At 37.8% G+C, this 22,903-nt stretch overlaps 1 protein-coding gene across 2 annotated transcripts in view; it reads left to right on the forward strand.

The window, feature by feature from the left end:
• The window catches only part of STK24 (serine/threonine kinase 24), a 52,326-nt gene that overhangs the window by 24,541 nt on the left and 4,882 nt on the right, over positions 1–22,903 (forward strand). For both annotated transcript variants that reach the window (XM_038173457.2, XM_027443372.3), the window contains 8 exons: positions 9,501–9,557; positions 12,786–12,894; positions 13,009–13,166; positions 14,982–15,167; positions 16,022–16,167; positions 18,455–18,578; positions 19,014–19,082; positions 22,333–22,469. In XM_038173457.2, coding sequence (XP_038029385.2) covers positions 9,501–9,557; positions 12,786–12,894; positions 13,009–13,166; positions 14,982–15,167; positions 16,022–16,167; positions 18,455–18,578; positions 19,014–19,082; positions 22,333–22,469 — 986 coding nt within the window. The remainder of the gene's footprint in view (positions 1–9,500; positions 9,558–12,785; positions 12,895–13,008; positions 13,167–14,981; positions 15,168–16,021; positions 16,168–18,454; positions 18,579–19,013; positions 19,083–22,332; positions 22,470–22,903) is intronic.

A 22,903-nucleotide genomic window follows, 5' to 3' on the forward strand; every position in this document is an offset into this window, starting at 1 on the left:
ATTTTATACCCAGATATTTCCACCTAATTCTTTGTGTGTTTAGAGTTCTAGAGAGCTTTACCTGAGGAAAGTTCCACAGAAACAAAATGCTGCATTTCATTCTCCTGTGAAATAGATCTTTTGTTTTTTTTTTTTTTTCCTGTCAGAGATGCCACCTAAACATAGCACAGCTGTCTTTCTTTATATCTTTTTATATCCGTATACACTTCTAAATGCCTGTAGAATTATTATGTAGTAGGGAGATGAATTGGAAATGAACAGTTGTTTATCTTGAAATCAGAACTGTAAACACAGTAATCCCATGTTAGCTGTTAGCTTTTTTATTTATTTTTTATAAAAGCAAACTTTTCAGGGGTGACTTCTGCTCCCCACCCCATTAGATCATCCATAGGGAAGCTGAGCTATAGGTCTTGCTTTTCTTGTTCTTATTCCAGTAAACATTATCTGAAACCCACTAAGCCTCTAGCAATGTGGCTGGAAACATGAGGAGGAACTTTCTTGCCAATTTTTTTTTTCTTATGAGAATATTTGTGAGTAGAGCAGACTGTTGGTAAAAGTGAATTACGTATTTGCTGAGCAGATTTTGTCTAGGGGTGTGGATTTGGAGAGTGTAGTTGACAGTCAGACCTTTTAAGAGGTATCTGTTCCTAATGTCCTATATGACTGCAGGTATCCTGTGCAACAATTTTTGTCTTGTTTTTTCTTTTATGATTTGGGAATATTTTTTTAGCTGATAGCCTGACTTCTTTAAGCCTGGGGAAGAGCTTTCTGACTATGTAGAGGACTTCTAATATTTGCCACCTAGTTGGCTTTCTTACTGGGCTGTCCTGTATAAATACAAGGGTTTGTAGGTTGTACCTTAAATATGTTAAGGTCATCTTATAAAATAATAACCCATCTAATTCTTTTCCAAAGATATATAAGTGTAGATTTACTTATGGATTTTATGAACAACTTGCAGCTGCTCCAGACTTAAAATGTTTATATGCCCTGGTAAAATTGATAGATTAAATTAGCTTGTTTTCTGTTTATGTTCAACAATTGTTTGCTGTTTTTTCTTTTTTTTTTTTTTCCCAAATGCTGAGATTTTCTGTTGCAATAATCAGCATTCATGGTTTCATTACAAAATTCTTTTGTAATCTTCTATGTTTCAAATGTAAATATACTGGTCAATTGTAGGATTTTTTATTTTTTTTCTTAATATGTAGTCTTTCCACAATGTGTTATTTCTATGCCCCTTCTTCTGGTATTCAAAGAGGCAAAATATTCAAGTGTATATATATATATTTAAATCAAATTCAATGAATGAAACTTTCACAACTTCTTTGTTTTTCCTTTTCTTTCTTTTTTTTTTTTTTTCCCCTTCTGGGAGTTATTCTATCACTTTTTTTTTCTCAGCAAGGTTTTACTGAAAGTGCAGAAATGAGCAGTACCACACTGAAGCTAGTGTAAATCTTATCAAGTTCATTTTGTTCCTGTAAGACAACCTAAACAGAATCACAAATATATATTTTATTAAGGGGTTACCCTCTTCTGGGAGTGGATGAGAAGGAAACAAAGGCATTTTTTTATTTTCTTAATTTGAGTAACTTTCTAGAATCAGTGGAAGAATTTTTATTTTTATTTTTTTAGGGTTAAGAATTGCTACACTGCTTTCTGGCTTGTTGGTGGATATTGATTATAATAAAATGAGAGACCTAGCTATATGTGGGAGGCGTTATGTTATTTGGAGGCTCTGGAATTCATGAAATACTTAAATGCCTTTCAAAGGCAAATCTAGTTATTCCTTTGTCAATTTTTTTACTGGAGAAAACTGATGTTCAGAGCAATTTTTTTTTTCTTCTCTCTTTGGAGCCTGTCAATTGGTAATAGTCATTCATGTAAGAAGAAAAATAAACTTCATCTGTGGTCTTCAGTAGTATACCAGATTATCTACTTCAGCATGACTAGATTTTTGCTTCTGCTTTCTTGCTGAATAAATATCTTGATCTGTACTTTATGACATCTGCCTTTGCTCTTCTTACACTTCAAAACCCCAAAGTGGGGGATACCAATTTTAAGGATGGCAATTCACTGCGCCTGTTTGGTGTTTCAGTTGGTGTTCAGTTTCTTCACCTTTCTGAGAACACTGGACAGTCCTTGAAGACACTATTCTAAGGCATGAACCATTTGTTGTGACAGGATGGGGAGGAGAAAAGGGGAGGGAGAGGAGAGTTTATCCAGAGAGTATCTTTGTGTGACTTTATATAGAGTATCTGGTATAGGGTATCTATCTGTGACTTTAGCCTTGTTCTCTCGTGAAATAGTGTCTTTTGTTCTTCAGAGCCAACCATTTTTTTTTCCATGTCATGTGATTTTCAGGTTCTTCAGGTATCAGCATCTTTATGTAATATAGATGGTGTTTTTTTCTTTTTTTTTTTTTTTTTAATGGAATCTGATGTCATAAACAAGTAACATCCCTCTTGATAAAATGATATATCAATCTATGCAAGTTTGTATTGTGGTAGGTGGAAATAGATGGAGGAACATTAGCAGATGAATAATTTGTCAAGGGAAATTCTAGTGAAGGGTTAATGAATGGTGAAACTCAATAAACTTGTTATGAGGCTCTGGAATGATAGTGGAATTCCTTGTTCCTTGTAATAAGGCTGGAGAGCTTTTTGCTTATCAGATATGCGAGAAAAACAACAGTACTTACTGAGATTGTGCTTAAGAGCAAACTGTAGTGTGTTAGAAAGGTGATGTGAATAGGCGATGAAAGATTTTTATCTGGGTTTGTCCCCTGTGAAGATAGTTCCAAACGCTTGTAAAAACATTATAGCCCTTCCTGATAGCTGTTGTACAGCTGCAGGAGCTAGATACGGAGTGGTAGAATCGATGTGCCCATTTGCAGGGGGGAGAGCTTGATTATTTGTTACTTAAGCTTAACAGAATTGTGTGGCTGAGATGTTCCCCTTTTGGGGAAGCTGCAGTGTAAATAACTTGTGATCAGTGAATTCAATCCTTTGTCACATCCCTTTCATCTGTCAAAGAAGTTATTAAATGACACTGAGCAATCTTAACTGGCATGTGGAAGTGCTGTGTGAAGTTTAACGATGCGTTCCTTACCTTCTCTGTCCAAGGATCGTGTTCTGGAAAGAATGGCATGCAAGCAAATGGTGCACTTCGCATCGTTAACATATGGTAACACTGGATCTAGTTCTGATTAGGTTTAAATTGAACCAATAATATATCAAGGTAATATTTGTTACTAGCCTAGATATGACAGGAATTGAGGCTCTGTGGTGGAGCTCCACGTATTTGTTGCCAAAACCATGCATTTGCTGAATATTGTTGGTATCTTTATGGAGGTGCTGATAAAGAACTCACTTTTTGACAATCGGTACCTGTTCTAGCACTCATCTGTGGATCTAGAAAGTGAAGAGTCAGCTAACACACTGGAAAGGTTGCAAATCCTGATGAGTTTCAAGGACCAATGGTGATATTTCATATTTAGGTGCCTTCTCTCTAACAGTTTAGAATCATTTTCTTGTATATATATTCCTTTTTTTCTAGAAGTTGTAAGCTCTTAGGGAAAGGCATATAAAATATTTTGGAGGTCTTGATACTTCTTGATAGATGTTTTCAGATTTGAGAAGATGGCAACGTTTATTGTTGCTTGTGAAATGGTTTTAGCTTGTCTAAGAGAAGCAAGTGCCACAATTAGGTAAATACCGTTTCCTGTTGGTGTCTCAAAGCATCATTCATAGCATCCTATTTTTTTTTCCTGATTGATCGCTACCTTACCTCTGAATATAAACTCACAGATGTCCATTTGAGTTAACAAGGTAATGAGGACTTGAATGCCAGGTTCTGCCTATTCTTCATCCTGTGTAACAAGGCAGGGACTGCTGCTGTGACCTGATGTTCAAAGGGGAGGGCGAATGAATAAAAAGATGCCTGAAGTTGATGATTGTGAGCAAATAGGATGCATTTGTTTGCTTAATCATCTCTTCCTCTTTTCACGAAGGGTGTTGGAGTGCCAGGTGTTTTCAGTTTTACCTTAGACAGGTGGTTTTTGTACTTCAGTTTGGTTGCACAGCTTGTTTTGGGGCTGGACCTTTGCTGGGGGGCAGTGAGAGAGCATCTTTGGCATTGTGATTGTGCCACCTGGTGGTATAGTTGAGCACGGGCTTCAGATGCATGGTTAAAAACACACGTGAAGTATCTGTAAAATCCTTCTTTCTTTCCAAAAAAAAAAAATCACATCACATTGTGCGATTTGTAACTAGTTTGTATTTTCCAGATTAACTGAGGTTCTGATCAGGGTATTTGGATACCCTCTGTCTTGGGGTTAGTAGAAAAACCTACAGTATCAAACGATGGTAAAGCTTTTAGTGTATAGATGAACTTAATCTAGCTCTTACTTGGATTAGCAGATCTGTTGTGTTATTTCAGTCAAATATGTAACTTCTAGTTTGTGATTCCTTCTGCCTCGTAATGATTGACATGTTAAAATGTTTGCAAATACAGATTCTGAGTGGGATTTGCCAATCATTTGTCTCTGAACCAAACCAAGCCCTCAGTAAAAGGATTTCACATTTGTTTATTAAGTACCTTTTATTCTGCTGCTAATCATGCACCATGAATTTAAGGTGGGAAATATTCTTACAATAGGTGGGAGGATTTTGTTTCGCTTAAAAACAGGCGGGCTCACGGTTGTGCAACAGTTTTCAAAGTGCATTAATTGACTTCCTCGTTCTAAGACTTGTGGCTAAACTCTGAAGCGCTGCACAGGTCAGCTGGTGCTTCAAGTTCTTCTGGTCCTTCTTGTTCATGACGCTGTATTATCTTATTCTCTGCAACCCCTCTTTCTCTCAGGAAAGGTGATTTAGATAACATTTAAATCCCCCCAGACCCCTGCTCCTGCGTGGGCTCCTCTCCATGGGCTGCAGCTCCAGCCCGGGGCCTGCTCCTGCGGGGCCTCTCCATGGGCCACAGCCTCCTCCAGGCCACATCCACCTGCTCCACCGGGGGTTCCTCCACCCATGGGGGGGCTGCAGCGTGGAGATCTGCTCCATGTGGGACCCATGGGCTGCAGGGGGACAGCCTGCTCCACCAGGGGCCTCTCCCTGCACAGCCCGCAGGGGAACTGCTGCTGCCTGCCTGCAGCACCTCCTGCCCTTCTGCTGCGCTCACCTGGGGGCTGCAGGCCTGGTTCTCACTCCTTGCTCTCCCGGCTGCTGTTGTGCAGGAGTTTTTTCCCTTCCTTAAAACTACTTTCCCAGAGGCACAATGAACGTCACCGGCTCAGCTCCGGCCAGCAGTGGGTCCCTTTTGGAGCCGTCTGGAGCTGGCTCTGACCTGCCATGGGGCAGCTGCTGGGCTCTGCTCACAGAGGCCACCCCTGCAGCCCCCCACTACCAAAACCTTGCCACATAAACCCAGTACGTAGGTGAATCTCTCCTGTTTAATATCATACTGCAAAGAAACACGTGTGTACATTCTTCCTGCTAAATACATAAACAAATACACAAACAAATCTCTGAGGCTAGCCTTCTCCATGTTTGTTGAAATGTTTTGTTAGCTTCATAATGACTTGTAAAGAAACATTTTAATCTTGATTACTTATTTCTGTATATTTCTTCTACACTCTGATTTCTGTTCTGCTTTGGAGACTGTAGGGGAGATTTTTTTGTTGGATAGCTGGGGGGAGTGGATGGTCCTTGATTTTACATATTAAAAGAAGTTCTTTACTTGCTGTAACTGCGCTTATCTTACAACTGTTTTCATGGTGTATAAGTGAATAAATGGTGAATACTTCATCAGAAATAATGCTGCTATTGTAAGGCTTTTGTGTGATTTTAGAGTTAAAATCAGAAGTCCAACTGTAAGAAGAGCAACCTAGTTTGGAAAGGGTTCACAGAAGCTCTGCATTTGTGAGAGAGCTTTTAGATTGCAAAGCTGTTCCTTTGCCCAGTTTCATGGGACCAGAGAAAAAACCTCTTGTTCCTACGTTGAAAAAGGAAATGGACCGTGTGCCTTCAATTAATGCGCTCATCTAGAGAAATAGTAATCCTAAATTTGGCTTGATGACTCACCATGGCTCCACTGTGCTTGGAAGAAAAATCAATGCTATGTTGGGACTGATGCTTAAGAAGACAATTGGTCTTGCTTCAGATCTTAAAATTGAACACTTAATGGTCCTAGTCTGAGTATGTAAGTGTAGCTTCTTTTTGCAAATGCGAGTGATTTTGTGTAAATATGTAATTATTAATCTAGGCTGTGGAAGATTTAATGATTTTAGTGCTTCCTTTGAAAGGAAAAATGCGGGATAAGTGCTGAACAAAGAAAGAAGTACAGGCAAGAAAAACAATTTCAACATCCTTAAAACGGAAAGTGGCAGTAAGTTAGGGATTGTGAAGCATGCCAGAGATGCTTGTAAAGGAAGGGCAAGAGGAGGGAGGTTTGTTACTCTGGTGATGCCAAAGTGAGTTGACAGTGGTGCTCTACTTGTGTTTTGCTGTTGTTGCGTGGCATAAAATAAGTGTATACAGGTTACTGGCTCTAAAAGTAAAATATGTATCAAGCAATTCATTAAAACTGCTTCACCAAAAGCACTTTTTTTTTCTTGTTAAGCAGTGTGAAGATTTGAACTAAGAAAGCCAAAGACTTCCAGTAGGGGTCAATTGAAGGTGCTGTTAAGATTCACTACAACAGTAGTTACCTCTATGCAGGTATTTTGCATGAATGATGAAAACTTTAACTAAATACAGGCCTTGAAATTGAGCAGCATTTCTGTGGCAAGGGGAAGGATGAACTATGGGCCTTAAAGATCACTTTTAATCTCAGGCTACAAATATAAAGGTGCCATAACTGATAGCTACTGCTTAGCTGCACACTGGGATATCAATAGTTGTGTGTCCTAAAAGCATTTCCACACTTTACTGAATTTTAGATCTGTTTTAAGACCTTCGTATTCCTGAGTTTACTGGATTCATGGTTACTATATTGTAAATTCAGACATAGGACCCTAAGCAGTTGATGATGAAAGCTTTAGGAGAAAAGGCTGAGCAAACTAGCGAAAAAAGTGAAAAGATAACTGAGGATTTAAAAAAAAAAGTCTGACTTCTGTAATTTATTATTGTGTAATTTTATATTACACAATTGTGTATCTACACAATTAAAATTATATTCTTTAATTATAATTTTTAGTTAATTTATGCCGCTTCTGGATTTCTAATTTGCAACTTATTTTAAATAACTATTTTCAAAGTTTTTTTTTTCAATTCTGAGGCTGGAAAATTCAATATCTAGTTCTGTGAGAATTTCTCTTTGGGGAAATAGTTACATCTTAATTAAAATTGTTTCTCTAAATCCACATGGTAATTGAGATAATAGAAAAAGGAAGACACATCTCTTCTTGACTCCTTTTTTGTTTGTTTTGTTTTGTTTCATTTTGTTTGTTTGTTTGTTTGTTTTTTTGAGAGAGAGGATCAATGGGTTCATTTGCCCTGCCTTTTTCTTTTCCATCGGAATAACAGGTAGAGAGTGATACAGCTGACATGTTTGCGCTTAAATTATTATTTGCAGACACATAAAATTGGAATACTCGGGGCATTTCATGCTGCTTTAGAAAACAAATTTTCAGATGGAAGCAGGTGAGGTTTTTTATATGTAGCGATATATAAAATATATATGATAATTTTGATTGAGCTGAGGAAGTTTTCTGAATGTGAAGTAACTTAGAGTAAGACACCTCTCAGAAGCATGCTTGTTCTCGAACTGTTAGAACCCAGAAGACTTAAGGCAAAATCTGAGAAACTGAGAAGCAGCAAAGTACATATTTCAGAATTGTTAAGGGACTCTTTCAAGATAGGGAGTGATTCTTGGAATGTCTGTGATGTCTGCAAAAAGTAAGCATTATCCACATGCTATATGTAGATAAGATAAATTGTATTTTAAATATTTTTTTTCCTAAAAAGATGTTTTGGTTCTTTTAAAGTCTTTTTAACAAGATTGAATGTTTGTCAAATACCATTGACTCCTGAAGAACAAGTATCTAAATTTAATGGGATCTCTGTGTTAAAAATAGTGGGTGATGAAGGAACTAATCCAAGATCGATCTTAACAATGGTACAGTTTGTGAATCTGGAGGTGGGTGGGGAGGGCTGCGTGCTGTTACCTACAGGAGGTGCATTACTGTAGGGTGGATGGATTTGATGCTTCTCTTAGTGTACCTGAGAATAAAATACTGCAAACAGCAGAGAGAAGTGACTGGGTCCAGTCTCTTTTACAGTGTATGGCATATTTTTATTAAACACTCCTGTAATGTGTATCAAACTTTTCCTTGAGAATATAGTAGCTCGTTTTTTTTCTTCAGCTTTTATTTTACTATCTAAAGCTAACAAATTGCAGTTGTTATCTTAAATAATTCTTTATCTTACTAGGTTGCTTCATCTTTCTTGAACATAGTTGTCCGAAATTCTATACATGAACAATAGAGGAGACAATTTACCTGTATTCTTCCTTAGGTCAGAGACAAATAAGTTGTGGGTTACCTTTCAAGAAGCTGAAACAATGCAGTGATGTGAAGAATAAATTTTAAATGAAAGTCAACCTAGACAGGAGTCAAGTTATGCAAGAAAATATTTGTAGTATCTGTATGAACAAAGATAATCAAAATCAAGACATTTTATACTAATGAAAGGAAATCTACTATATATGATGTATTTGGTATTTTGAATGTCTGTAATCAGAATTTTTAAATGTGTGAGTTTATACTCCTCCACTTTCCCGTCTCTTTCATGTCTCAGCAAATACTTTTCAGAATGTACTCATGAGGGTGATAAGAACAAGTAGGTGGGTAGCTCCTGCATGTTAATAGATAAGTGAACTCAGAGTTTCAGAGCAATTGTCCAGTCTTGGTTCTAGCCTTTTTTGTTTCCCAGTTCTGAAGCTTTGACCATTGAATTAGACACTGAAGAGATGCTCTTCATATTTTCAGCATAAAGGCAAGAGGTGTCCTGCTACACGACTGTTTGGCAGGAATTGAAAAGAAAATTCTTCTTGCCTCGTTACAATCTGTATTATAATAGCATTAGTATCAGGGCACAAAGGAGGTACCATAAAATGAACTTGAGTTTGATGTTTAAGAGTATACATCAGTTATTTAGAAGCAATCAGCTTCTAATGTCTGCCCTCTTACCTGTCGGTACATATGAAGTAGCTTTTCTCCTGTTGATTTAGATGAACAGATTTTTATTTATTTTTTTTTTGAGCACAGATAGTTGTGTAAATAGCTTGTGGCAGACTAAATGAATTCCACATCAGATGGGACTAAAAGTAATATCACATTGTAAAGAATAACCCAAAGGTGTTTTGGAGGAACAGCTAAACATTTATAGTAATTTAAAACAGTAGATTCTTCAGCAAAAAGAATGGAATGATTCCCATTATAACTTAATGATAACTGATTGTTTTAAAACTTAATGTATTTTCTGTTGTTTTTTGTTTTGCAGGATACAAAGTTATGGATAATAATGGAATATCTGGGTGGAGGCTCTGCACTTGATCTAGTAAGTAAACTTTATATGATTTTTGTTACCTTACCTCACATTAATTGTCCTCCAATATAATTCTGGAAACATTAGTGGTATCATTTGTCTGTGATACTCTTTTTTGTAATAATAGCAGAAAATTATGGTCTTACAAGTGAAATTATTACTTTCTAAGTTGGAAGGTAGCATAACCAGATGCCTTAAACAAAACATTTTGTTTTAATTTGGATATTCCAGTAAAGGAGAAAAAAATGCTTCTCAATGCCAGGAAAATATTATTTTCCATGAGGCATGACTGATTATTTATAGAGATGGTAGGGAGCTAAGCAACCTAATATTGGAAGCAGGATATAAACATTTTTGAATGCTGATCTTCAGTCAACCAGAGAACACTAAAGGCTGAAAACGGTATTTTCTGTTTCGTAATTCTCCTAACACAATTCTCCCTGGTTGTGTTAAGAAAGAAGAGAGAAAAAAAGTACAACCTTATAAATTGCAAACTTAGTGAACCATATCCATTCCATTTCTCTTCCATCAAAGAGTGCTGCAAGGAGATCTGCTTGGCGAAGAATGGTTATAGAGGTGGTTCAATATGTTTGAAAGATGAGATTAATTGCACCAGATAAATTGTCAAAATAATTGCCCAATTTTGAATCATAATTCAAAAGGTTCAATGTAGATTGCATTTTCCTGGCCTGGATGCTGGCAATTCACATCAGCCATCTAAAAAATAAAAAATCACATACAGTGTTGTATTTATTGTGGATTTAAAAAATAGTATTACGAAAATGATAATACGTGTTTTGAGTACATGCAAATTATCATACCAGCTGAGACTGACTGACTGCAGCAGTTTGTTGTTCTCACCTGGGGCAACTAATAAATGCTTGAAGAAAGAGTGAAAGTATAAATGCCTGTGTGGCAGTCTGCTGCTGACATCCTGAAGATGAGAGGAGAGGCTGGTAAATGCAGACTTCTGGCAGTTGAGCTGCTATGCTTTAATTGGGATTACCTTTTTGAACCCATTTATACCTTTAGTTTCCATACCCTCTAAGAAGGAATTCTGTGCTTATGTAGAAATAATGTTCCTAACAAAGATATATTGCGAAAAAAGTATATTTGTTGTTCTGATAATTTTGTCCTGAAAAAAGGACAAGTGAGAAAGCAAAAAGAAAAGCAACTAGAAACTGTTTGGGTGTACTTCTATAACTTAATAAGTCAAAAAGGTGTGTAAGAGTGAGAAGAAAAAAGATGTTCTCAAATATTCCTTCTGAATCTTTTTTTTTTAAAATCACATTCATTCACCTGTGTGATAACATACAGAATATACAGATAACATAAAAATATACAGAACATATTTGTTCTGTAAGTTGTTGCCTAGAATAGTACAAAGTCTTTGGTCACGTCTTGAAATGTCATTGAAAGGATTTTGCTACAGAACTGAAGAACTGAAATCATCGTCCAAGTGTTTGTACATCAAGCATCTTGTGTGCTTCATCCATGTTGAATTCATGTCCTGCTGCTTGTTTTCCTGGCTCTAAACATACACATCATGGTCCCCAGCTGGAATCCAGTACGAGAATTGGCACTCTTTATTTTGCTTTTACACAAAGCAAGGCTGCATGGGGACCTCAAATTCTGTGGTTGAAGCGTATGCATGACTTACTAGCCTGGTGTCTTCCGTGCTTAAATACCTAAAGGCTATTTTCCAAGTCACACCTTGCGAGAGAAAGTGCACTTAAAGCAATTACAAATACATAGGCTCTCAATTTTAATAGGCTTGTGGTGAAGGTACAGGCACCAGTGGTCCAAGTCACAGCCTGTTTTCCCAACTTTGTGCTCATTTGGGTGAGCTAACATCTGACAGAGGAGTTCCCACTGTTGGATGTAATGTGCCATGGTCACCAAATCTTGAACTGGTATTTGCAGCCTAGCCAAAGCAAAGCCCTGAGAATGTCTTTGTGGGCTTCAGGGAGTGGCAGCATCATGTGTGTGCCTATTTATTGCTCTCATAAGAACAGAATGTTAGTTTTACTGAGATTATATCAATGCTGAGATGAACCATTTATGAGGATGTTTTCAAAGCTAGAGTAAAGAAAAAAAAAGGTCGAAAGCAAGGCTACAAAGATAAAAACAAATAATATGTTGTCGGGATTACCAGAAAGCCTACCTTTTTTCCTGCTTACTAGGTGAGGATTTCTGATGGATGTAGTATTTTATTTTTACCTGATTTATTTTTCAGTGGCTGTTCTTTTGGGGTAGCCTAAAATACAGGAGTAGAATCTTAGGATATCCTGAGCTGGAAGGGACCCACAAGGATCATTGAGTCCAACTCCTGGCTCCACACAGCACCACCCAAAAATCAGACCACGTGTCTGAGAGCATTGTCCAAATGCTTCTCAAACTCTGCAGGCTTGGTGCCATGACCACTGCCCTGGGGAGCCCGTCCCAGTGCCCACCCACCCTGCACCAGAACTGTTCTCTGAGTTTGTGTTTCTCTCAAAATGCCCTTACTGGTTAGGAAGCCTGTTTTAGGCAGTGACCTTTCCTCTATCACTTTCAAGTTAGTGGCACACTCAGCTTCAGAATTTATCTCAGAAGCAGAGAGCTGTGAGATATCCTCCCCCTGCTGTCTCTTCTCGGAATGAAATTACTCAGAATTGTTCATTCTCATGATTTACAGACTTACACCTTCAGTTTTATGTGGAAGAAAGATAACTTCTTAAATATGCAGAGCTTTGTCAGCCTGGAGTTTTGAGTTGTGTTTTGGGGAACTTCACACAATCTCATCTAACATATAGTAATGCTGGATGAGATTGCTGATGTGGCACCTTAAATACCTCAGTTTCCTTCTCAGACTTCGAGATTTGGGTCCATATAGACTTGCACATCTAAATTCAGTGTAATCTTAAGAAGGAGTTGATAACGTAGATGATTTCAAAGACTGTGTATGACTTGACCACAAAGCAATAACGTGATAACTTGAAATTGTGTCTTTATGGAACATTTAAAAACTTTTAGAAGCATTTTAGATAACTTAAATATTTGTTTTTCACAAGACAACTTAGTTTAGAACTATGTATTTTCTTGAGGGTATTGTGGATTGTGTCTCATGTTACAAAATTAGCAAACGAGAAGTTTTGAGGTGTGGTAGAAGGATTTATTTCATGCTCACAGTTCCATTTCTGGTCTCTCCATTTCTCCTTTTATACACACACACACATAAATTCTTCTTCTGTCTCCTAGCTAGAACCTGGCTCACTTGATGAAACCCAGATCGCCACAATACTGAGGGAGATACTCAAAGGACTTGATTACTTACACTCAGAAAAGAAAATCCACAGAGATATTAAAGGTAAATTGTTTTTATTTGTATCATGATAGTTGAAACTAAGAAATGTGATTTTGCAAGAGTCTTAATTTATAGTGCATGAGCTCCTCTAACACTATTTCTTCATCCTTATTCTAGCGGCTAATGTATTGCTATCTGAACAAGGAGAAGTAAAACTGGCAGATTTTGGAGTAGCAGGACAACTAACAGATACACAAATAAAGAGGAATACCTTTGTGGGAACACCCTTTTGGATGGCACCCGAAGTCATAAAGCAATCTGCATATGATTCAAAGGTAAAAGACACTTTACTTTGTATTTCATTTTTTGTGGAGGAAGGTCGTTAACAGTAGAAGGTTATAAATACGTGAGTGGAAAAAAATGAAGTGTTCATGCACGCATAAACGTATATTAACTTGATTTTTATACATAAACATACATGCTCCATCTGTGACTGAAAGTCTGGCAGAAGAAAATTACTGATTTATATGGCTTTAACACATTTTTCTTGAACTGAGATTCAGAAGGAAGCAGAAATAATAACTCTCAGTTGCTAACACAAAGAACCTTCTTCACAGGTGACATTTTTCTTTCATAACCAAGAAAAAGCTTTCCTACCAGAGGAAATGTACTCACAATTATACTCAGAATTGAGAACTTATCTTAATAACAGCGTTATCAGCTAAGTTGAACTCAAAGCTCATTTACATATATAATCTGCTGCATTCAGTGTGAGATGGTGGTTCTGTAACATGGGCTAACAAAGCATCATTTCATAAATTCGATGGTATGCTAATTAACTTAGATATTTTCCATATTGACTTACAAAATAAAGTAACTACGCTTTTAATAATAGAATAAATACTGTCTGAACAAGGAAGGAGGAGCCCATTTTTAGTAGTGCTATGTAGCTATCAGCCTGTAGTCCTGTATTAAGTGGTCAGAGATGACCTAGGATATCAACTGAGCAGAGACAGGGTGGATTAAAGGGTCACTTAATAAGGACAGTAACGATAAATAAATTCTGTACTCTCTCCACTACCCGGAAATGGATCTTGAAAACCAAAACTTGAATGTACTTAATTGATATCTTGTCCTTGTTTGGAACAGAGATTTTTGGTAGCTCCCTGCTACGAAAACCTTGTCACGTAAACCCAATGTGCTATTTCACCAGAACATAAAGTTTTAGGATGCATTACTTCAGGCAGATTTGACAACGGGGTTTGGAGCCAGAGAGGCTAAATTTCCTGGAAGGAATAGTCCATTTTGATGATGAAAATCTGTGAAAGAAATATATCTACCCTAAAACAACAGTCTGCATGTTGTGACATCCAGGAGAATGTGAATTCAACTCATCGCTGAAATTAAATGGTACCAGATCTAGCACTGATCTCTGCAGTGTCATTTGACTTGCCCCTCTAACTTGGCCGTAAGCCTTTGGATTGGCATTTTGTATGAGTGTGACTTTAGAGAGGTTTCATGTACAGCAGGCTTTCTTGGCCTACAAGACATGCCTTTCAGGAGGTTTACAAAGCAGATCTGGCAGAAAAACACTTTCCATGTTTCAGAAGCTACTTGGACCAAGTACTTAACTGGTTAAAATCTTGGGGTGAAAAAATTGATTAATGTTGTTCTAGACTGTGTTTCACTAGTCTGTGAAAAGAATGATACATGAGGCAGTGTTAAACCCCAGGAAAATTATATTCTAATTTATTCAATTTCTTATAGTTGTACTGGCTGATACTGAAGAAAAATGCATGTTATAACATCTTTTACCCCAGCATTGTGTCCTGCCTCATACTTAAATAGTAAACTTGAATATAGGAGGTAAAGTGCTAGTTTATAACAACCCTACCATTATTTTAAAAAGATTTGTTAGTAACAACTGATTTTGAATGTTGAATAAGTTTTCAAACTCTTACTAGAACTGCTTTATGATTGAGAGTAAAAACAGCTGATGAACTCTTTTATGTGGTTAACCACATAATCTGACTGTTAGCAAGAACAATTTACATATAAAATGATTTACAGTAAAGATTTAAAATCTACCTTGGCTAGCAACATTGTTTCCTCTTTCTTCAACTTAATCTTTAAATGATTATTTCTTACAGGCAGATATCTGGTCATTAGGCATAACGGCTATAGAACTTGCAAAAGGAGAACCACCTCATTCAGAATTACATCCGATGAAGGTTTTGTTCCTCATTCCTAAGAACAATCCACCAACGTTGGAAGGAAACTTCAGTAAATCCCTCAAAGAATTTGTTGAGGCCTGCTTGAACAAGGACCCAAGCTTTGTGAGTTTCAGTTGTGCTTCAATATGTCATAAAGAACTTGACTGGTTTACATGAATTCTCTGTGGAAAAAAACGTTTACAGGAGTTTAAAGGGGGAATCTTTATTAGTGACTTACAGGGAAAGATTAACTGAAAGTTGCAACTTGCCCTTTTAAAGTTTGGTTACTTCTTCCTTTACTGATAACACCAGTATTTATTTACCACTCTGTTTTTTAAGAAATGAATGAACTGTAAGCTTACTTCATGCAGAAGTTACTCTTTCAAAATGGACAAAGCATTTAGTGATGCACAGGCAGAGTAGGACAGGTAAGGAAATAGCCCACCCACAGATAAACTTGATCAGATTTTATCAAGAGTTATACATACATTTATATATATATATATATATATATGTATGTATATATGTATATATATTACAGACAGGATTCAGAATAAAGTTGAAAACTGAGAAATCCTTGAACAAATAATTACAGTTTTTTAAGGAGGCAAATGTATTTTTGCTTTGCCTAGCCTTAATGCAGAAACTGGTTTAAAAGGGAGAGATTTTCTTGTGAATATTTGTTTTTATATATGAGGTTTAAGAGCTAGGTTAGTAAAGCGCTATGCAAACTCTTCAGAAAGCTTTGAAGTGGAGGCAACAATTCTAATAACCATAGGGATGTTGGAAAACTCTGCTGTGAGTGATAACCCCAGGCTCCACTACGTTTGAATGTCAAAGGAAATTAATTTAGTATATTGTTTTGGCACTTCTGTAAAGTTCTATCATAAGTCTCTACATAAGAAGGAGTGTAATTCAGCTTTTTTTTTTTTACAGTGAGTTACTTTAACACTTTCAAATACGACTTTTTTTTTTAGAGACCTAGTGCAAAGGAACTCTTAAAACACAAATTTATTTTACGAAATGCAAAGAAAACTTCCTACCTGACTGAACTTATTGATAGGCACAAGAGGTGGAAATCTGAACAAAGTCACGATGACTCCAGCTCTGATGACTCAGATACGTAAGTCTGACAAATTTATAAAATATTCTTTGTAAATAAAGAGACAAGTAGTTATTTCTAGCACATATATTCCTATGTTTTGTTATTCATTTACAGCTTTTCACGTTAGCAGCCTTGGTAAGCTAATGAAATCTTAATTTCAGTGTTGTAAGGGATTTTATGCAAGTAACTTAACTACTGACAATAATTGTCCTGGCCCATTCTTCACTAGCTTCTCTTTTATGTAGGGTCTAAGTTTTTTTTCTGGACATAAGGCTGGCTGTGCTCCTGTCCTGTGAGCAAAATTAGGCCTCACCCTGCACAAATAGCTAGCAGTGTACATTTGTACTGTGCTGTGTGTGCATGTGGCCCTGTAAGGAGAGGAGTTGTCTCCTTGGTGGCAGGTTGCCCTTCATTTTGGCTACCTGCAGTAAGCGAGCAGAAGCATATCCTTCTGTGTAAGAGAGGGTTAATGGTATAATGCTCCTACGAAAATGGGGATTTGGAACTGAAATGTTTGCTGAATGCTTATGAGACAATTTAGCATAGTATCTCAGCCTGTTTTCCCCTCTACTTCCACAGCAGCCCTCGTATTAGATGTGATAAAAGGGTGAATTGATTTGGCGTGCTGATCCAATGGAGTGCTAACTTCCCAAATAGATCAGCTCACTAGAGCTAATGGAAAGCAGATCTGCCTCTTTCCCTGACAGACAGTTTGATGTGATTTCAGGCAGAGATGCTGAAGGATTTTCTTACGCTGATCATATGTTTTTTGGCTTGGTAGGGCACTAAAAATACTTTTTATATGGTATCTACAAGATGCTATTCTAATGGGTGGTTTTGTTGCAGATCACTCTTAATTCACAGCTCATAAAGAAATGAGCTTAGAGAAGGAGATTTATTACAGTGCGAAGTGAAATGTAACACTGTGACAGGTTTTTCTCAGCATAAATATTTTTATTCTTTCAAATTCCCAGGAGTTAAAGGAAAAAAAATAGTTTACTATGACATCCACAAAAAAATGTGGCAAAAGATTTATTTATGTCAATATAATATGCTAAATCCATGCTGTGTCCCTATTTTTTTTAGCTGAATATTTTGAATCAGGAAGAAATTTGTCAGTTTATCCCCAACCTCAATAAACAAGGCATCACAGAATCATAGACTGGTTTGGGTTGGAAGGGACCCTAAAGATCACCCAGTTCCAGCCCCCTGCCATGTGCAGGGATGCCACCTACTTGACCAGCTTGCCCAAAGCCCCATCCAGCCTGGCCTTGAGCACCTCCGGGGATGGGGCAGCCACAGCTTCTCTGGGCAGCCTGTGCCAGGGCCTCACTACTCTCTGTCCTCTTATCTCCAGGCTGAACATCCCCAGCTCTCTCAGCCTTTCTCCATAGGAGAGGTGCTCCAGCCCTCTGAGTATCTTTGTGGCCCTCTGCAGGACTGCTCTCAGTGAATTCTTCTCCCAGGCTGTGCTCAGGTCTGGGATTATCCTGACCCAGGTGCAGCACCTTGCTCTTGGCCTTGTTGAACCTCATTAGGTTCATGTGAGCCCACTTCTCAAGCTTGGCCAGGTTCCTTTGGATGGATCCCTTCCTTCTGCTGTATCGACTGCACCACTCAGCTTGGTGTCATCTGCACACTTGCCGAGGGTGCACTCAATCTCATCATCTATGTCATTGATAAAGGTATTAAATGGCACCGGTGCCAAGACAGACCCCTGGGGGACACCGCTTGTCACCAGCCTCCACCTGGACATGGAGCCATTGGCCACCACTCTCTGGGTGCAGCCACCCATTCAATTCCTTATCCTGAGTAGTCCACCCTTCAAATCCATATCTCTCCCATCTGGAGATCAGGATGTCATGTGGGAGTTTTAGAAAGGTATTCTATGCTAGTGTCTTAATCATTTTCCTAGAGGAAAAAGCAGTGGATTATTTATTCTGTTTTTTTCCCCCGAATTCTGTTACCTAGTTGAGATACTATGCTACAGCCAATTTTCAGATAGAAATAATACGCTTCATGTTGTTTGTTTATGTAACTTGGGAAGTTATTTTCAATCTTTTAATGTCTCTATTTCTTCTTGAAAATTTAGCATTTAGTGAAATATCTTAGTTTTATTTTCTCAAAAAAAAAAAAGCCTTTAGTTTCTTGAAAAGATAAGTTGTATTACTTTTCACAGTTGTCTTTATATTCATTGGCTTGCACAATAGAATCCTGATTTTGGTTATGAATGGAAGTTATATGTGGAAGGAACATGAACAATAATCCTTTTTTTCTTATTTTTTTTCTTCTTCTTTCCTCACAGTGAACCAGATGGCCAGGCTTCAGGTGGGAGTGATTCAGGAGAGTGGATCTTCACAATAAGAGAAAAAGACCCCAAGAATCTAGAGAATGGAGCGGCCCAGCCTTTGGAATTCCAAAGAAATAAGGTGCTCAAAGTTTCGATTGAATTGTAAGAGGAGATAATTGGTGCTTTAATAATTTAGTGGGGTGATTTAGGATTTTTCACAAGTTTATTTTTTTTTATAACTCTGAAAGCATTTAAATTGTAAAACTTTTTGTAAATATCAGCATGCATATGATTTGGTGAATGCTTGGTAGGATTTTTTTTTCTTCGTAATTTTGAGTTTGCATGTATTTGAGTGCCAGAGCCTTAAACTTCAGTTCAGCCTCTATTCTCCGCAGTGCTTTGGAATAAAGCACCGTGGTGCAAGATGATTTACATACTCGTATATACATAGAAACACATTTTTCATGAAGCGTGGCATGTTGGAACTATTTTTTCCTCACTGATTAGAAACAGAATGCAGTGAAGATGTTTCTTTTCAGAAATTAAATTGTTCCAAATTTTGTTTTCTTCTTAGGAAAAGGACATCCCAAAGAGGCCTCTATCCCAATGCCTGTCTACAGTTATATCCCCTTTATTTGCAGAGGTAAGTTACTGCTTCAAAGCTTAAGCAATTCTAGGATTTATATTTCTGAAAAATAAATGATGAAAGGGTTTCTACAAAGGTTTCTGCATCCCATTTGGAACTTACTGTGTTAGTTTTACCTGTAGCCTTTGCTTTCATGTGGGTCAGTGAGGATCTTAGTTTAGCTTCCAACAGTGGTACTTAAACATTGTAGCAACATCACCCATACTAAAGCAAACTAACAGCTGAAAACAATGAATATGAAAAATTGAAAGGCAAGTAAATATTTGGATTAGAGCATTCCTATTTATTTATTTTTTATTTTGACACTGCTTTATCTCTTTATTATTTTATGTATCGTTTTATCTGTTACAAAATTTAAGCCCTTAACTGTGCCAATATTTGGCTGCAGCCCAGCCCAGCAAGAATTTAACTTTCGAATTTCAGATTGAAAACTATAATTTGTTTCCATTCTGAATTTTCTATTGTTTTATATTTGTTTTTCCAAATACTAAGATAAATCAAAATCATATGAAGGGGAAGATATTTATTTATATGTGATTATTTACAAATGTTGATAGAACTCTATCTTAAAAACAAACAAACAAAAAACCCTGCCCTCCCACCCTATCTTTGCTATGAAAGATTTTATTTAAATAATGCTTTCAACCATTGTAACCATTACAGAAATAAAGTTGTTCTAGTGAAAATGCTGTCTTAACTTTGTTATAATGAATGAAATCATGATTCAGAAGGTTGTTTTGCATACAGCTCAGGAAGGATACTCCTGACTTTCCCATCTCCCAAATATTTCTCTCATTGCTTCACATCTCCTTTAGGTTTTCTTCCTCCCTCACCCCTATCAAGCGTGATGTGGGTCTTGCAACCGCTGTTTTCCTCAGTCCATCCTCCGTTTTTATCCTTTCTTTATTTTCACTTTCTCTCCACCATGCCCTTTCCTACATATCTTCTGGAGATCTCTGCTCTGGGTTTTTCCTTCCCGTGGTATTGCTGACTAGTTGCTCTCTTATTCTTTGCCCTTTCTTGCTTGCCATTCCATTTATTGCTGCTTTCTGTCCCCAGAAACATTTTTCACTTTATTTCGTAAGACTGCCATCTTCTTCCATGTCCTCAGTGTATAGAAGCTACAGAAGAGTTCTTCCTCAAACACTGGTTTGTGCAGTGGGAGAAGTCTTAGTCTGGTGCCTGCTTTTGGATCATGCTTCAGGCTCCCATTTCATGCAGCTTCTGGTGGATAGCCACAACTTTCCCAAACTGCTCCAGAATTTCATTGCAGGGTTTCCTTTTCCTTAAAGGCATGGTAATTATGTGCCCTGTGGAAGAAGCAGTGTGCTACATTTCAGGGTTCCATTTGTTACCATGGAACTCCTCCAAAAAGAACGAAACTAGGTATTTTTGTCGTCATGGTGTCTTCAAAACTTTCGACATAGAAGACAGTAGATGTAAAAACCAACAGCTGTCTTTAAGTAATCTTACAGGGGAAGGTTGTGCTCAGCATCCTGTTTTTTTAGTTGAACTCTGATACAACTTAATCAGGAGCCGTGGCTGAAGAGGTTTGTTCAACTATTGGGCCCGGCCTCTGGTGCTAGTAGCAGTCTGAAGTTTGAGGCACTTAAGCAAAGCTGGTTTTTAAAAACAAAGCTCCTGAGAATGAATAAAGTTATCATGCATGTCAGTTATCTGTTATCTTCAGCGAGCTGCTGACGTTGTGTGTGAGCTGTTGTACACAGGTGGTGCCCTCATCTTTTCCTGTCCAGACCTGTGTTGTTTTCAGAAGGGAGCCCTAACATCTTCCCTAGAAGCCATCACTAAACGTGGAACCAGAACCATCACTATTGTCTGTGTTTTCCCTCGCAAGATTCACATTCCTCTTAAGTAAGAGCTTTTCCTCAGTGCTGATGGCACCTCCTGAGCTGTAGCTGCTGACAGCTGTTGAAAATCGACTTCAGAAAGTCCTGAAAGGCCACTTTAATGCTTGGGAAGATGTCTCTTCTCCCTGGACACCTCTGAAGTACTTCACTGCTACTTTGCTCCCTCTGGAATGTCTTGTGTTAATACCACACTCCAAAAGATGTCCTGATACACCAGTTCTGCTTTCTGCTTACTGGGGATCGTGCTTATTCCATGTAACAAAACCCTCTGCTATACTTGACCAGGGCCAAAAGTGTTTGCATGCACAAATTACATCCAAGAAAATGGTGCAGCCTTTCCGTGTGTTGACACCAAGCTTTCTTCATTACTGGGGTGCACAACTGTGCAGGCACGTGTGTAATTTTTTTTTAATGCAGACCAGCGATAGCTCCAGCGTTCACAGGGATCTCAAACCAAGTGAAGAGTTTCTAGAGAAATTGTTTCACTGTTCTTCAGTTCTGTATAAACAACTCAGATGCCCTTTGGTCCAAAGCACTTATATGCACAGCCAGCCTCCTGCTGGAGTATTTTTTTTACCATTTTTTTTCCCTTCTAAGGAATAATGTTGATTTAAGGGGACGCTGCAAAGCACCTCTTGACAACTGCTGTAGTGATAAATGTGGAGAGACACTTGTAAGTGCAGACATCCAGCCTGCTGGGGAAAGTCCAGTCCCTGAAAGACGACCATGCCTTCTTTCACCCTTACTGCTAGTAAAATGACGCCTTCTTCTAAGGAAGCCCAGACCCTGATAAGATTTTTGAAAGCTCTTTAGGGATTTCCAAGAAATTATTTCACCAGTCATGCTCTGAACATTATACCAGCGCCTACATAAGCTGAGCACTGAGACCTTCCCTCTCAAACCCCAGTTCCTGTCTGATTGTGGGATCTTTTGTTTCAGGGAGAAGATGAGAGCACTCAGGATTTTCTGTTGCACATGTTGACAGTGAAAGCATTTTCTAACAGTGCTCACACAAATGCGCTCTCGGTGTCTAAGTGTAACCTATAGGCGTGTAAGATGTATACAAAAGTGCATGTGTGAGCAACACATCTTGACACCAAGCAGCTCCAGCCAAACAGTGCATGTTTTGTGGGGTGGTGTCATGAATTTTGAATGAAAAGGATATATGAATGATTGAAATCTTGTGAGGATGAATGACACCCAAATAACTACTGCACAGATTAACTTCAGGAAGGTCTTCAGGATGTGAGGGTGTGTAATGAAAGAAATCTTGACACTGTGAACACTAGCAGTCACTTTTTAGTAAGATTTTGCATTATGTTGTTTATGGAAATACTATGAATGTATTATTAATGTGTCACTTCCTTTTTTTCTTTCAGTTGAAAGAGAAAAGTGAAGTGTGTGGTGGTAACACAGATTCCATAGAAGAACTGCGAAAGGCGATTTATTTAGCTGAAGAGGCTTCTCCAGGCATTGCAGATAACATGGTGTCACACCTTGTGCAGAGGCTTCAGAGGTAATGAAATAATTCACTAAGGATTACAGAAAACGGCAGATCTTACCCTACAAGCATGTGACTAGTGCTAAATGGAAAGAGTGGATTTCTTTTTTTTTAATAAAGGAAAACACAGTTTTGTGCTTACAGTTGTTTCCTTTGTCAAAACAAAAACCCAAAGCAAAGCAAAAAAACAAAACAAAACAAAACAAAAACAACCCAACTTCAGCTGAAAATGATCATGTGGAGACAGGCTTTCACTGGGCACTTCATTTGTGGATGCCAGAAATAATTTTACCTGTACTTGTCATGACAGCAACAGTTACTGTTTTTGTCTTAGGAGATACCTGCTTTGCTTTTTTTTTTTTATTTTCCTTTTGTCATGGCTCTGCTTCTTTGGCCTTTTTGCTGTTTTTCTCAGCCATAATACCTTATTGCAACAGTCAGAGCAGACG

The sequence above is a fragment of the Anas platyrhynchos genome, chromosome 1 (genome assembly GCF_047663525.1).
Source record: "Anas platyrhynchos isolate ZD024472 breed Pekin duck chromosome 1, IASCAAS_PekinDuck_T2T, whole genome shotgun sequence".
Taxonomy (NCBI): Eukaryota; Metazoa; Chordata; class Aves; order Anseriformes; family Anatidae; genus Anas; species Anas platyrhynchos.